We start from the raw sequence: 12,723 nt of genomic DNA, 5'->3' as shown, positions 1-12,723 counted from the left end.
TTCTCATTTCATGGTAGTAAACTACTAAAATATAGTGTAAAACAAGGATGGATTTGAAAATTGCTTTTTATTTTCATAAAGCTACATATTGTACTACCTGCACTGCCACTGAACACCCAACTAAAAGTATAATGCAACAGTTACTATTCTGAGGGTTTGGAAACCTTGGGAAAGGGTGTTGGAGCCAGAAGAAAGGATCCATCAAACACAAATGACAGACAATTACTAACAAGGTAAGAAAAACCAAAGGGTGTGAAATTAGCTTTTTTCTATTAAGTACTCCACATTATTAATTGTATCTAATTTTATTTGTCACTCATCTAACCTTGCAAGGAGTCAGTGGGCACTTTTGATTCATTCGTCAATTAGATATAAATTTACTGACTCTGTTTTCCTCAAAGACACTGCAGGAGGCAGTGCAGCCAATCCTTAAAAGCCAAAAAAGCAAACTGCTCACTTCCATGCAAAGTGACATCAGAATCAATTCTTTTGTGAACAGAAGAGATTAACAGAATACAAAAATAGAAGAAAACAAATAAAAATGGCTGTAGATATCCAGAATATCAGGAATATCCCCCAAGCAAATAAGAGGGTAAACAAGGCAGTGCTTTTTATCCATGGAGTACAAGGTGAAAACTGTTTCTAACAAAACACAAACTCCCTATACTGGTTTAAATCCAGCTTTGAGGAGTACATCTGAAAAGACCTTGTTCCCAAGTGCCATTCTGAAGGAGATGAATGCCATAAAGGGATGCTGGTTTGTTACTGATCTGAAAGCCTGTACATAGAAATGAGAAGTTACTCTTTCAGGTAATATTCTTTATTTCAAAATGCAGTATTTGCTCATGTCAAATGCTTCATCTACATTCTGCAGTTCAACCTTCCTCAGCTTTTATAGGACCAAACCAGGAAGAAAATAAGCAGTATTTTTACTGCAATTCGATATGGTTTAGAGTTTCCTTATCCTCTACTTTCCTCACACTTCATTGCTGCTGGTCGAGATTGCTTCTCTTTCAACATTTCTCCTTTGGATTTAATCACTTCATACACAACAGCTCACCTAATTCTGTGTATTTCCTCATTTTCTTAAGCTCCCTTTACAGCTAACACATAAAATGGCAAGTTCTGGCATACAAGTGATCTTACTGAATTTGACCATGTGAACCTTGTTGAAAGAGGCAAATCCTGCCCTGGAAGGATGATAATGCTACTGGCAGACATCAATAATTCTTTACAACCAATTCAATTACTTCACACACTACTGCTAGAAACTGTGTCTTCAAACCAAGGGGAAAATGGGGCTGTTTCAAAGAGAATTACCCCTGAGCTCTGAGGTGAAATTATTCAGATTTTAAACAAAAAGGTGTTATGGTAATATTACTGTTACAAGAGCATGGATATGTGAAATAATTAATGGAATATTCCCTTCTTCACAGATAACCTGCACAGGTATGATTATACACGCATTTGTATCTCCCACAGGATCTCTCTTCTGTGTACCAGGTAGGAACTTGGACTTTACTTTTATCCTCAATTAGTAAAAAAATTTCTTGCCTTAAGTAAGTTGTCCACCGTGTCCAATTACACAGCATGCTTTATATAGAAAATATAAGTCACAACTTATTCAACAGAGCAATGAAAAAGTTCTTAAAAATACCAAACAACCAAACAGCAACCAAAGAAAACCCCAAACTCCTACTATCCATCTTCATTAAAAAAACCCAACCACCCAAAAACACCTTTTAAGAGGACAATGTGGCATTCATTCTCTACAACTGAGTCAGCAGTTGTGGAAAGAAGAAAAAAAATAGCCTAATTACCATTGATGATAATAAGGAGTTTAATCAGTACAAGCATTGTAATTTCATTGATTTCTATGTCACAGATTTTTTAAAAACAAATAGGAATAAACTATATTGAGTGGTTGTTAGCCTTGAAAGATTACTCCTTCCAAACGACCGCAGAGTAAATGAGGTAAGAACTCCCAATAGACCATTCCTTAAAGGTGGAGAGTTCTGAGCAAATTTAAATTCTAAAGACATTTTTTTTAAACTATAGTATTTCAATACTGTATTTAGTACTGTAGTATTTTAAACACCTGCAAATAATGTTGTACGTTTACAATTAAAGTATTTTCCACCCTCTAAAAACAGGCCATATGTTAAAGCATACTTTCAAAGGTAACACAATCAAATCAAAATTAGTTTTCAAATATCCATCAGGTAAATTCAAGCAACATCAACATCAAGCAACAGCCAACATCAAATCTGCAATTTCTATTATGTGACACAGAGGCAGATAATTGAAATTATGAGTAACTTAATTTTTAACAAGTAGTGAAGAAATATTTTTTCCTGTATACTATTTTAATAGGAAAAAATTACTTTTTTTTACAAGGAAATAAAGAAAAAAAAGAAATAAAAAGCCCTAATCAAATTCAGGAAAAGAAACTTAAAAAATTTAATCTTAAATATTTGAGGAGATAAAAAATTACTTAGAGAATAATTTTGTAAGCAAAGCATCACTGTTACAATCTTGAATATAAAAATTAATAAATACACATAGAATCATAGAATTGTTTGGGTTGGAAGAGACCTTACATTATCATTCTTGTAGCATATATTGAAAAAAAAGGAGAAAAGTATATATTTGTGTCATTACACCAACACCATCTGTACCAGAACATTAAACTTATAATGTAGCCAGCACAGGAAAAGTAGCTCACATTTTATATACAGCAATTCCAATCCTGGCCTTTCCCAGACTTTCCAAACTCACAAAAACACAGGCACATCAAAATCATACTTCTGATCTCAAGAAGGCTGGATGTTAACAATATTTGTTCCTTAAAACTATTGCTGTGTTAGTTAACAGTTATATTGCTCCTCAATTAATTAAAAGTCCAAGCAACTCAAGCTAAAATAATCCTTACATTTGAGCAGCTTTAGAAACACACAAGTACAAAAGCTGCACTTACGTTTTCTTTTTTTTTTATAGAATACTTTAATTTTTCAGATATCTTGCACAACAAATACTTTAACAACCATGAATTTCTGCTCTAATCCTCAAAGTTATCATGGCAGCCTCTGTCCTGAACCTAGTTTTAGGTAAAAGCTTTTATTTCAAAGGACATGTTTTAAAATATTTGGACCCCTTTCAAAATTAGTATTAATACTAATATTTAAATAAGTCTTTCAGTAAGGCTTATTTTTGTTTTCATTTTCTATAAGTCAGCATGAAGCACTTGATGATTTGCTTTTTGAAATTGGAAAATAAATCACTCAAAACACTAATACATTTTTAATTCAACACAATATAACAAAAAAACTCAAAAAAAACCAACAAAAAAACCCAACAAGAAAAATAAAAAAAAAAAAACCCAAAAAAAAACCACCCCAACCCTTCATTTCAAGGTTTAAGATGAGTCCTAACTGAAAAGGTAGGAATGTGTTTAAATGGCAGGAGAGATTAATTCAATCAACAGTAGACACAACATTAAGATACAGAATTGGGATTTTGTTTTGCTTCAAAGGTAAAAGTGTCAGATATTCAAGCAAGAGAATTCAACACTCAAGAAGCAGAGTGGTCCTGCTCAGCTTTAGTACACAAATATAAGACATTTGCCTTTTTAAGTTGAGGACTATTATCATGGCAACAAAATCACAATTTAACAATTTTTAACAAACAAAAAAGCAACAAGTGACTTACACATCCATCATGCACATTCAAGGTTGCTTCAAGTTTTAATCTTTGGATAAATTCTCTTCTCCCTGTGAAGAAAAATACCAATTACATAACTTTTATAAACTGAAGTAGTTAAGAGCCTGCTAGTGACCATTCACAGGTAATAACTTAAACAGTAAAGAACCAAAACATAAATTTACATCTAGAAACAATTCATATGGTTCTCATCTACAAATTCTATGACAAGCAAAACATTTGCTGGTTCTTCCACCACATTTAATAATAGTGCAGAAATGGCAAAAAGAACATTTCACAGGTTCGCAGGCTGATGCTCCCTCTAAAACTAATAGCAAGAAATCAGAATTTAATCTTATGGTTATTTGGTTCACTTAGCTGAGAGGGAGCAAATATAACATAGTTCAAGCAGTACAACCCTTGCATTTGGAAAATTAACATTTAAGACCAATAACATTCCATTTTATAAAAATTATGTGAAAAAAAGAGATGAAGGATAGAGATGAAATCTATAAATGCATATGAAGACAAAGCCCCAGGAACTTTTATGTGCTTATACTCTATACACAAACTGATTTTACCACTGCGCTTAAAACCACTACTGTATTAAACTCATATAGTGGGAAAACCAAAGCATATTGACAAAAATGTGGTCTTTTCCTGAACTAGATGCTTAAACACATGGCTCTGATTCTCAGGCTATACTGAACCTAATAGTCCCCAGAAAGCATTCTCAGAAAAGAAAAATACTGATAAATCTAATATTTTTAACTTCAATCCCAGACTCTTAAACTCAAGGACCATTACCCCTTTTTTTATTCTGTGTTAGTACATCTCCAAGAACAAAATTCCATGTAAGAGCATCAGATAGTAGGCCTATGCCAGGCTGCACTGTTTCCAAATATGTAACTGTGGAACTCACTCAAAATTAACCTTTAAAACCTAGAATCTAAATATTTGAGAAAGGAATTAAAAGCAAACAAAATTACAACTTAAATAGTTTCTGTATTTTCTAAAGGAAAAAGGGGGCAAGGGAGAAAGCAGTTAAAATGTTTTGCCTCCAAACCCCCTCTTATTTGATTAAGTACTAAATGCATTGAGACAACTGAATAATTGCTTGTAGTTTATCCATCCAATCGTTCAAAACTAGAACCACCAGATGCTAAGTGGTGCTTTTGCTCTAAAATAAAAACCTAAACTACATGAATAAACTGATCTGAAGAAAATATTGCCTCTGATTTTGCTGTTGTTAAAAGCTGAGCTACATCAGTGAATCTGTGTTCCTTGTACTTCACCAATGACTCCCACAGGTTCAATTGGTTTGATAAAAAATGCTCAGAACTATTAGAATTTGTCACTCAAATATTTTTGTCACTGATCCACTTTTATGATGTTGAAAAAAATTAAGAAGCAATACCTCTTGGTTTGTTTTTATTTATTCTTCAGTATCTCAGCTCTTTTTGCTGGACTTCCTAACAGTCAGATTCTCCACATCAAGGGCTCTGCTCTCACAAGTGACAAGAATCTTCACAATCCTTAACTCCCATTCACCTAATCCAAAGGCTGCCTGTTCCCTCCACCTTCCTACAAAGGCAGCCCTCCTGGATCCCCTTTCAGCTACGATGATGGACGAAACACAACATTTTGACAAAACCCCAAAAGTACTTTCCTCTTACAATATCAGCATCAAGACCCCTGTCATGTTTAGATTTTTCCCACCCCAATACTGAGAACAGGCTCTCAAGCCAGAAGCTATTTCTTTTTCCCCTTAACTATGTAGTACCCCTGGAAAAGCAATAATTTAATTCTGTGAAGGTGCTTCAATATATTGTTTCCTATATTCAAATAAGGCCCAGGACATGGATCAAGTGATCAAGTTGTCATCACCAAGATTATCTCACTGGCCACATGGGGTTTGTTTCAAAACTGCTAAGGTGAATTTACCAACAAGAACTCAATAAAACAAAACAACAACAAAAAAAAAGCCCTGTTAAATTTCAAGTGGCTGTGATGACCTCCTTGTGTTTACACAGCTGAAATTTGGAAAGCTGTCAACCTAATGCTCCACCCACCCATTTTCACTAGTTATGCACCAAGTGAAGCCTCAAGGTTCAGTGCTACTCTCAGTACAATGATCAATAATATTCTCAGTTTTTAGCCATGCACCTATTCTCACCAAACATTATGCACTACTGAAGCCTCAAGGTACAGTGAAACTCTCAGTGCAGTGATCAATAATTTTTTTTTGTTTATATTAAGCTGGAGACTTAGGGACCATTCTGTGTATGAAAGAAGCCCCACCTTGAGTCATTAATGATACAAATTTAAATATGGGAAAGCAGGTGAAAGAGAAGTTGCAGCTGTTTCTTTGTAACTTGATTTCTTCAAAGCATCCACCGTGCACAGGGTCAAACCAAAAGCTGCCTTAAGAATTACCCAACCTGGGTGTCTGGGCAGAGCTCTAATCTCACTTCAGGGAGCAATACCAAAATAAAACAGCATCCCGCGTACTCCCCACTCACAGTCCTTAGCACACCATCTAGGCCACAATCCTCAGTTTAAGAATTGCTGATCAGGTGCTTTCTACGTGCCTGTTTTGGCAGAGAGACACATACCTTTCTTTTGTAAGTAACTTAGTCAAAGCTGCTTCAGAACTGATGACAGCAGACAAGTTAGATGCTTCGAGCATGCAAAACTTTAATATATTTAAAACTGGGCTCCAAAATTTCCCTTTGAAAAACTACAGATCATTTCATGATGAAGGTTTAGCTTTAAAGCACACTTGTGCTCCACAGAAATTTAACTAAACTTTGATCCAAAGCAGCACCAACATAGTATAAGATGTTAAAAGACAACCCTTATTCAGTAATAGACCCCCATTTATCAAATGAACACTCATTTATATCAAGCTGGCTCTTTGCAAGGCCAAGTCCCTCAGCGCTGGCTCGCTGTGACATTTGGAATGCCCTAGTTTAAAGCTGAAATGGAGCCAGCATCTGTTCCCAATGCAGAGCACATGTTATCCTGCACTCTGAGTGCATTTCAAAACTTCTCTTGGTTTTCCAGGGTACAGTTTAGGCATTTCTGAAGTAACTCCATTTGTAGGTAGTTTATTTTGCTGGATTAACTACATCAAACTCTTCTGATCCACATCTAAACACAGTTTTTCCAGCAACCAGAATTCTCCCTATAGCATGCAGTAAACAAAACTACACATAATAAGCACTGAATTAACTTCCATCAAGGTAAGTAAAAATTCTTGAAGATTAATTACAACCTTAAAAATCACTTGTTAGCTATGTAGGCCAACACTGGCCCCATTTTATAGTCATTGTGACATAAGCTCAAGCAATTTATCAAATGAAAGAGTGAACCAGCAGTACAGCCAGAAACCAAATCCATGGGTGTGACCTCCAATACTCTGAACAAGGCTATGTGTTATATTTCTTCATTCTTCTGCACTACTGTAAAACTGCCAAAAATTATAACTCTTGGTTCTGTCAATGTTTAAAAGACTACCTTTTAAGAGACTATGATCAATTATTTCATTGTGGTTTAAGTTCAAAACAGATAACTCAAATTGTTCTTTATTCTTAAAGATACATCACAAAGCCTGAAAGAATGAACACTAAAAATAAAACACAAAATATTTTTTATTGTCTACAAAAAGACTTCTTTGCCATTTTAATATGCCAGAGCTTTGCTACTAACCAGCCAGCATCCAAACAACTTGGTGCTAATTAACCCTGTACTCAAATCCTAAGATAGGCTCAAGTAATGAGCTTTAGGTATTAAGAAACACAAAACTTTCAGATATTGTAACACCAAGACAGAAACTAGAGAAGACAGGACGCTATGCTCTAAATTATAAATCAGCAAGCCTATAATATCTCATGGTGATTATATTAATATAAATCTGATCTCAAAAAACCCACAAACAACAACAACAAAAACAAACAAAACAAAAACAAATCAAACAAAAAAAAGAGATCTGCTGAAGTTTGAGGGGGAAAAATGCAGTTAAACAATGTTATACATTTTAAAGTAATAAATAAGCATTTTGGAAAATACTTCTCTTTAGGTTTGCTGCTAAAGAATCTGCAAAAATAAGTGACTGTAGGTAAGAGCACAGATAAGATGTGTTTGGTTAGTACCAATGGCTGTAATTAACTTTGAAATATCTTTTGGATACTGGAAGTATCCACTCCCAAATATAAACTTCCACTAGGCTCCAAGCATTTGGGCTTTAAATCAATGTCTTTAATTTCTGTTTGAAAGAATGATTTTTACCATGGTTTATGCCTGAAAGATTATCTTAATGCAGCTGAATTTTATGTAAAGTGCTTAAGGTGTTCTCAGTGACAAAAAATGTGGGATAAGGTACAAGTACCTTTCTCAGAGACTTTATCTGTGCTGTACGGACTGGTGCTAAGTGGATTTCATTCACAAGTACACCACATTCTGACAGATATCCTTACACTTCCCCTTACACTGCCCATACTTAAGTCTTCTGTATTGTTCTTGCCACAGACTGCAAATGAGGTTTTGTGATGGGAGGAAAAATATGCCGGCTTTCAGCAATTTTAATATTTATTCAATCCTTTAAAGTAGTCTGATGATCAAATACAAACGACTCCCTAAGATAAAAGGCACTTGAAATTTCTCTGTTATGCGACAAATATTTCTGATTTCTATAGAACAGAGGACCTAATTCATGTGACAAAGCTAAGAGAAGCTCTAACTATGTAAAAGATAACAAATACCACCTTACTCCTCTCAACACAAAACTATCTGGCATAGCTTAAGTGATTAACTGGATGTAGGATTAACTACATCCAAAAGCTTTTGCTGTTTTCTCCACCAGCACTAAAATAGGACTCCCAAAGAAACACCTCAAAATTCTAAAACCAACACAAAACAACAGTTACCAAATCAAGAAAAATACACTTGTGCCTTGCTTTCCTCTCCAAAGAAAAGTCAAAGGAGGCTTCTATTAACTGAAGGCAAAAAGAAATATTATGGAGATTATTTCAAGTTGGAGTAAACAGCATTACTACAGATTTCTATATGTCTTTGGAAATATTTCTGCTTTCCTTTCTGCTTTCCAGAATACTGTTTGACTTTGAAAAGTCTTCATCTGAAACTGCTATGTCGGTAGCAATGTTGACTATTTTCTTACAAAAATGACATCAACGTAATAACCCAGCCAGTCCTTAGGAACACTTGCCCCACCTCCCTGCAAGAAAAGATAGTATCTAGGAAACTGAAATGCAGTGTGGCTCCACCCCAGAGCAGAAGTTAAAATTGCTCATAGCAGAACCAGGGTCTCTCACCTCCAAGCACTCAGGCAAAATGAACACTGGAGCACGCAGAATGGCTGGGAGAAGGGAAGAAAAAGTGTAATCTGCTTTTAAGAGAGCATTCCTAGAGGAATGCTGTGGAGGTATGTGCTCCCACTGTCACCAGTCCTGCCATCACCTTCCAGTGCCTGCCAGAGGCTGCTGCATCTCCTATTCTGCCAGCAAGACTAACCCCAGCAATTCCAGACAAAGGCTCAGGACAAAATCAAAGCCTACTATTTAAAGTTGTTTAAGATAACTCAATACTCATCTTTAAACAGATTAAGAAGTGATTATAAAGAAGCTTATCAGTATATCTATAGCCACGTCTTCTAGCAAAAAACACTCCAGGGCCTGCCTTCCCCACAAGTGAAATTGAGAACTTGGACAGTGTGGAAAGCATTAAATATTCTGCACACTTGCCTAATTTGACATACCGTTAAATGCTGGGTAGTGTAGGAATTGTTGTTTGGGGGAAATTAGGAAATATAGATACCATAACCCATATAGATATGGATCATAACCCCATAAGATTACCAATGTAAACACCAGGAAACTGCCCAGGATTAAAGACAGATTACATCAAAAGTTGAGCTCAAATAGAAAGCTGAATCTTGATGGTAGATGACTGTTAACAGTGTACTGACACAGGCTAAATTATCACTGGGTATTTAAAAATAAACAGGAAAAAAAAACCCTTACTTTTAAAAATTACATTGCCTGTTGCATTAAACTATATGTATTCATCCTGGGTAACAAAAACAACCTGTTTAACTCCAAAGACTTTTTTTTTTTACTGAAGAGAATTCTCAGGACATAACAGTGTTTTAAAAATAAAACTAAATTAAAAAGGAATCAGATTTTTTCCTCATTTCCTAGGAAGGTAAATAACAGGAACACACTACAATAACTATAACAAAGCAATGCAGCCTAAATACAGAGGTGGGTTGGGTTTAACAGTTTAATTTTAACAGTTTTTTTTTATTTTGGTGAAGTTTCAATAGTTCAAAAAGGTTCTGATGATTCAGAATCTGATGGCTCAAACACTGATGGTTCAGAACACAGATCACAGGAAAGAGAAGGGACAGATTCTCATCTTCCCCATGATATCTGCTAAAAAGCAGTCAGCATTAATGACACATTCAATCTTCCCGGAGGAAAGCCTGCAAATCCTTGAAGAACAAGATGAGGAAAATAAGAGGTTATTAAAATTCACTGATGTGACTCAGATTCCATCTCACGATATTCGCGTTCAATATTTAATGATTCAACACACACTAGAGCACTTGGGACACATCTGAATCAGCAGCTCACTAAGCTCCAAAGACACAAAAAAGCCAAGACTTGCATTCAAACAGTGAAAAATCCAGCTTTGTTCTAAGGCTGGCGTAGTTTGTGTCTGAATTGATCCTTTTCCTTAGTGCTGGGACAGGACTGATCTCAAGTGTCAACAGGTTCTTGATACATGATCAGTTATATCCCACTAGAGGATCCCGGGGACACTCAAGGATAGAAGATCAGAAATCACATGCAAAGTCACAAGAACTCACAGAGTTGCAGTGCAACATCTTGGAAGTGACTGAATACAGGCAGCTTTAATGGTCTGCCCTAATGCAGTAAATGGAAGCAATCTAACTGGAAGAAAGCTACGGGGGGAAAAAAATAAAGGTAAGAGATCTAAAGGATCTCTCACATCACTGCCTCATCCTGAAATACAAATCCAGTACATGCTGTACATGACTTGTTTTTGCAGCGAGAGACAGCTTTCATGTATCCAAAGCTCATTATTAGAAGATCAAGGTACAACTTAACTACGAAGCTGTCTGAAATGCTCAGCATCAAGGCACAGGCAGTTATTTACAAAGCAAATGCATTTCCTGTACAAAGGCAGTCTTCAAAAGCACACAATGTAAATGCAATGAAATATTGCGATAAAAAATGAAAATATATTAGAAGTGTACACAAATGTCTGCAGTCTCCAGCTGTCTACAGAAGAACACTGAGGCACCAAAGGATAAAAGCAAATACATTTGCATCCTAAAACTAAGTATATTTCAAATATTATAATGCTTGCAAAGCCTTGGGACTACAACCCACTTACACACACTCCTACTTCCTGGCAGCCATTAACACACACGATTAATGTTCTGTGAAACACAGACATTACACATAAGGTTAATCCCTTAAAATCAAGAAGTACTTCTGCATAGTTCTGTCCATTTGAAGAAATTATGACATATCTGCAGACAACTTCCAGTTCCTTCGAATTCAGGAAGTTGTCCTTCCTGAATTTCTGAAGGACAGAAAATCAACAGTCTAAAACAGTTATACCAATTTTTCATCATTTCTTGCTGGCCAAATATAATGCCAGAAATCCACCATCAATTTTAATTCATATGTCAAAATAAAATAGCAGCAAAACAGTGTCAAAATACAATAGCAGTAAAACAGTTGGTGGTCTAGAAAATTAAAACATCAAAACTCAGTAAGTAGGTTCACTGATAAGTTCTGAAATCTAGGCAGTAGTATAAAAATTTTTTAAAAGAAAAAACAAAACCCAAAAAAACAGATTTCTGCAAGGTAATCCAACCAAAGAACATAATAACATGATCCATAAGGATCACAGTTTTATAGAAACTGGTACTTGTACATAAAAAAACAGAAACTGGCTACTATCAATCCCCAGCATCCTAAAAACAATCATTGGAAATCATTCTGTTATTTCAGGACAGAGTGACAGACAGCACCAAGAAATCCCAAACCCTGCATGTAATTTTTCCCTTTTTTTTTTTTTTTTTTAAATACACAAATAGAATCAACACATTATCACTGAATGGAAGCAAAATGGGACAACATTGTGGAGAAAGAACAAACTATAACAATTAAACCACAAAGCACACAGGAAGATCTAACTGCAAAAAGGTCAATGAGATCAACTACATGCAAAGATTTCTAAGATGACAGCAAAACAAACTATCAAATTTGCCTAGATTAATGGTACATGGCTGTACCACTTGCAGGTCCAAGTGGCTCCTGTCCTCCACTTCCACAGCTCAGTTAGTCTATGTTTTAAATAAACCCAAAGATAACAGAAGGCTGATTAGACTGAAATTAAAACTAAGCATTCAGCACTCAGGCCACAGAAATACACATCTAACCTTAATCCTTCTTCCCAGCTCACATCTCTTTCTGGTTTTCTGATATGTACCAAATTATTACCAGCCTGTATTTTTTATTTGTTGTTCTGTCTAGATTATTCTGTTACACTGTGCTTTTATTATCCTTTATTGACATTAAAGGCTTTAAAATTTGTGTCTTTATTATCTGAGGTGATTTACTTTGAAGTAGGAAAAAAAAAATCATTAATCCTGTATGCTAGGATCACCCCTCATATCTTTTCCTACAAGCTGTTTTAGACATACATTCTGCTCTTTGGTACCAGTTTAAATGAGATAGCATCAGGGAATTCATTTCAGACACACTCTCTTTATTACACCCTCCAAATTCAATTTGTTATCAACAGGTCTCGATGCCACATTGTTCTTTCAATAGCCCATCTGTAATTTTTTAAGGACTGTAGTCACTAAGCCTTGATTTTATTACCAAGGGAAAAAAACTCCAAAGATATCCAGTTTAAGACAATACCTGATCACTGTTCTCTCTTGTGGATTTTTCAAAGTTACAT

The 12,723-nt window shown here is 35.4% G+C and overlaps 1 protein-coding gene across 9 annotated transcripts in view; it reads right to left on the bottom strand.

Moving 5' to 3' along the window:
- The window catches only part of DCAF6 (DDB1 and CUL4 associated factor 6), a 73,253-nt gene that overhangs the window by 55,126 nt on the left and 5,404 nt on the right, over window positions 1-12,723 (bottom strand). For all 9 annotated transcript variants that reach the window (XM_030263691.4, XM_030263685.4, XM_030263705.4 and 6 more), the window contains exon 2: window positions 3,709-3,770. In XM_030263691.4, coding sequence (XP_030119551.4) covers window positions 3,709-3,770 — 62 coding nt within the window. The remainder of the gene's footprint in view (window positions 1-3,708; window positions 3,771-12,723) is intronic.

This window comes from Taeniopygia guttata, chromosome 1 (assembly GCF_048771995.1).
Source record: "Taeniopygia guttata chromosome 1, bTaeGut7.mat, whole genome shotgun sequence".
Lineage (NCBI taxonomy): Eukaryota > Metazoa > Chordata > Aves > Passeriformes > Estrildidae > Taeniopygia > Taeniopygia guttata.
This window is presented reverse-complemented; position numbering and strand designations above follow the sequence as displayed.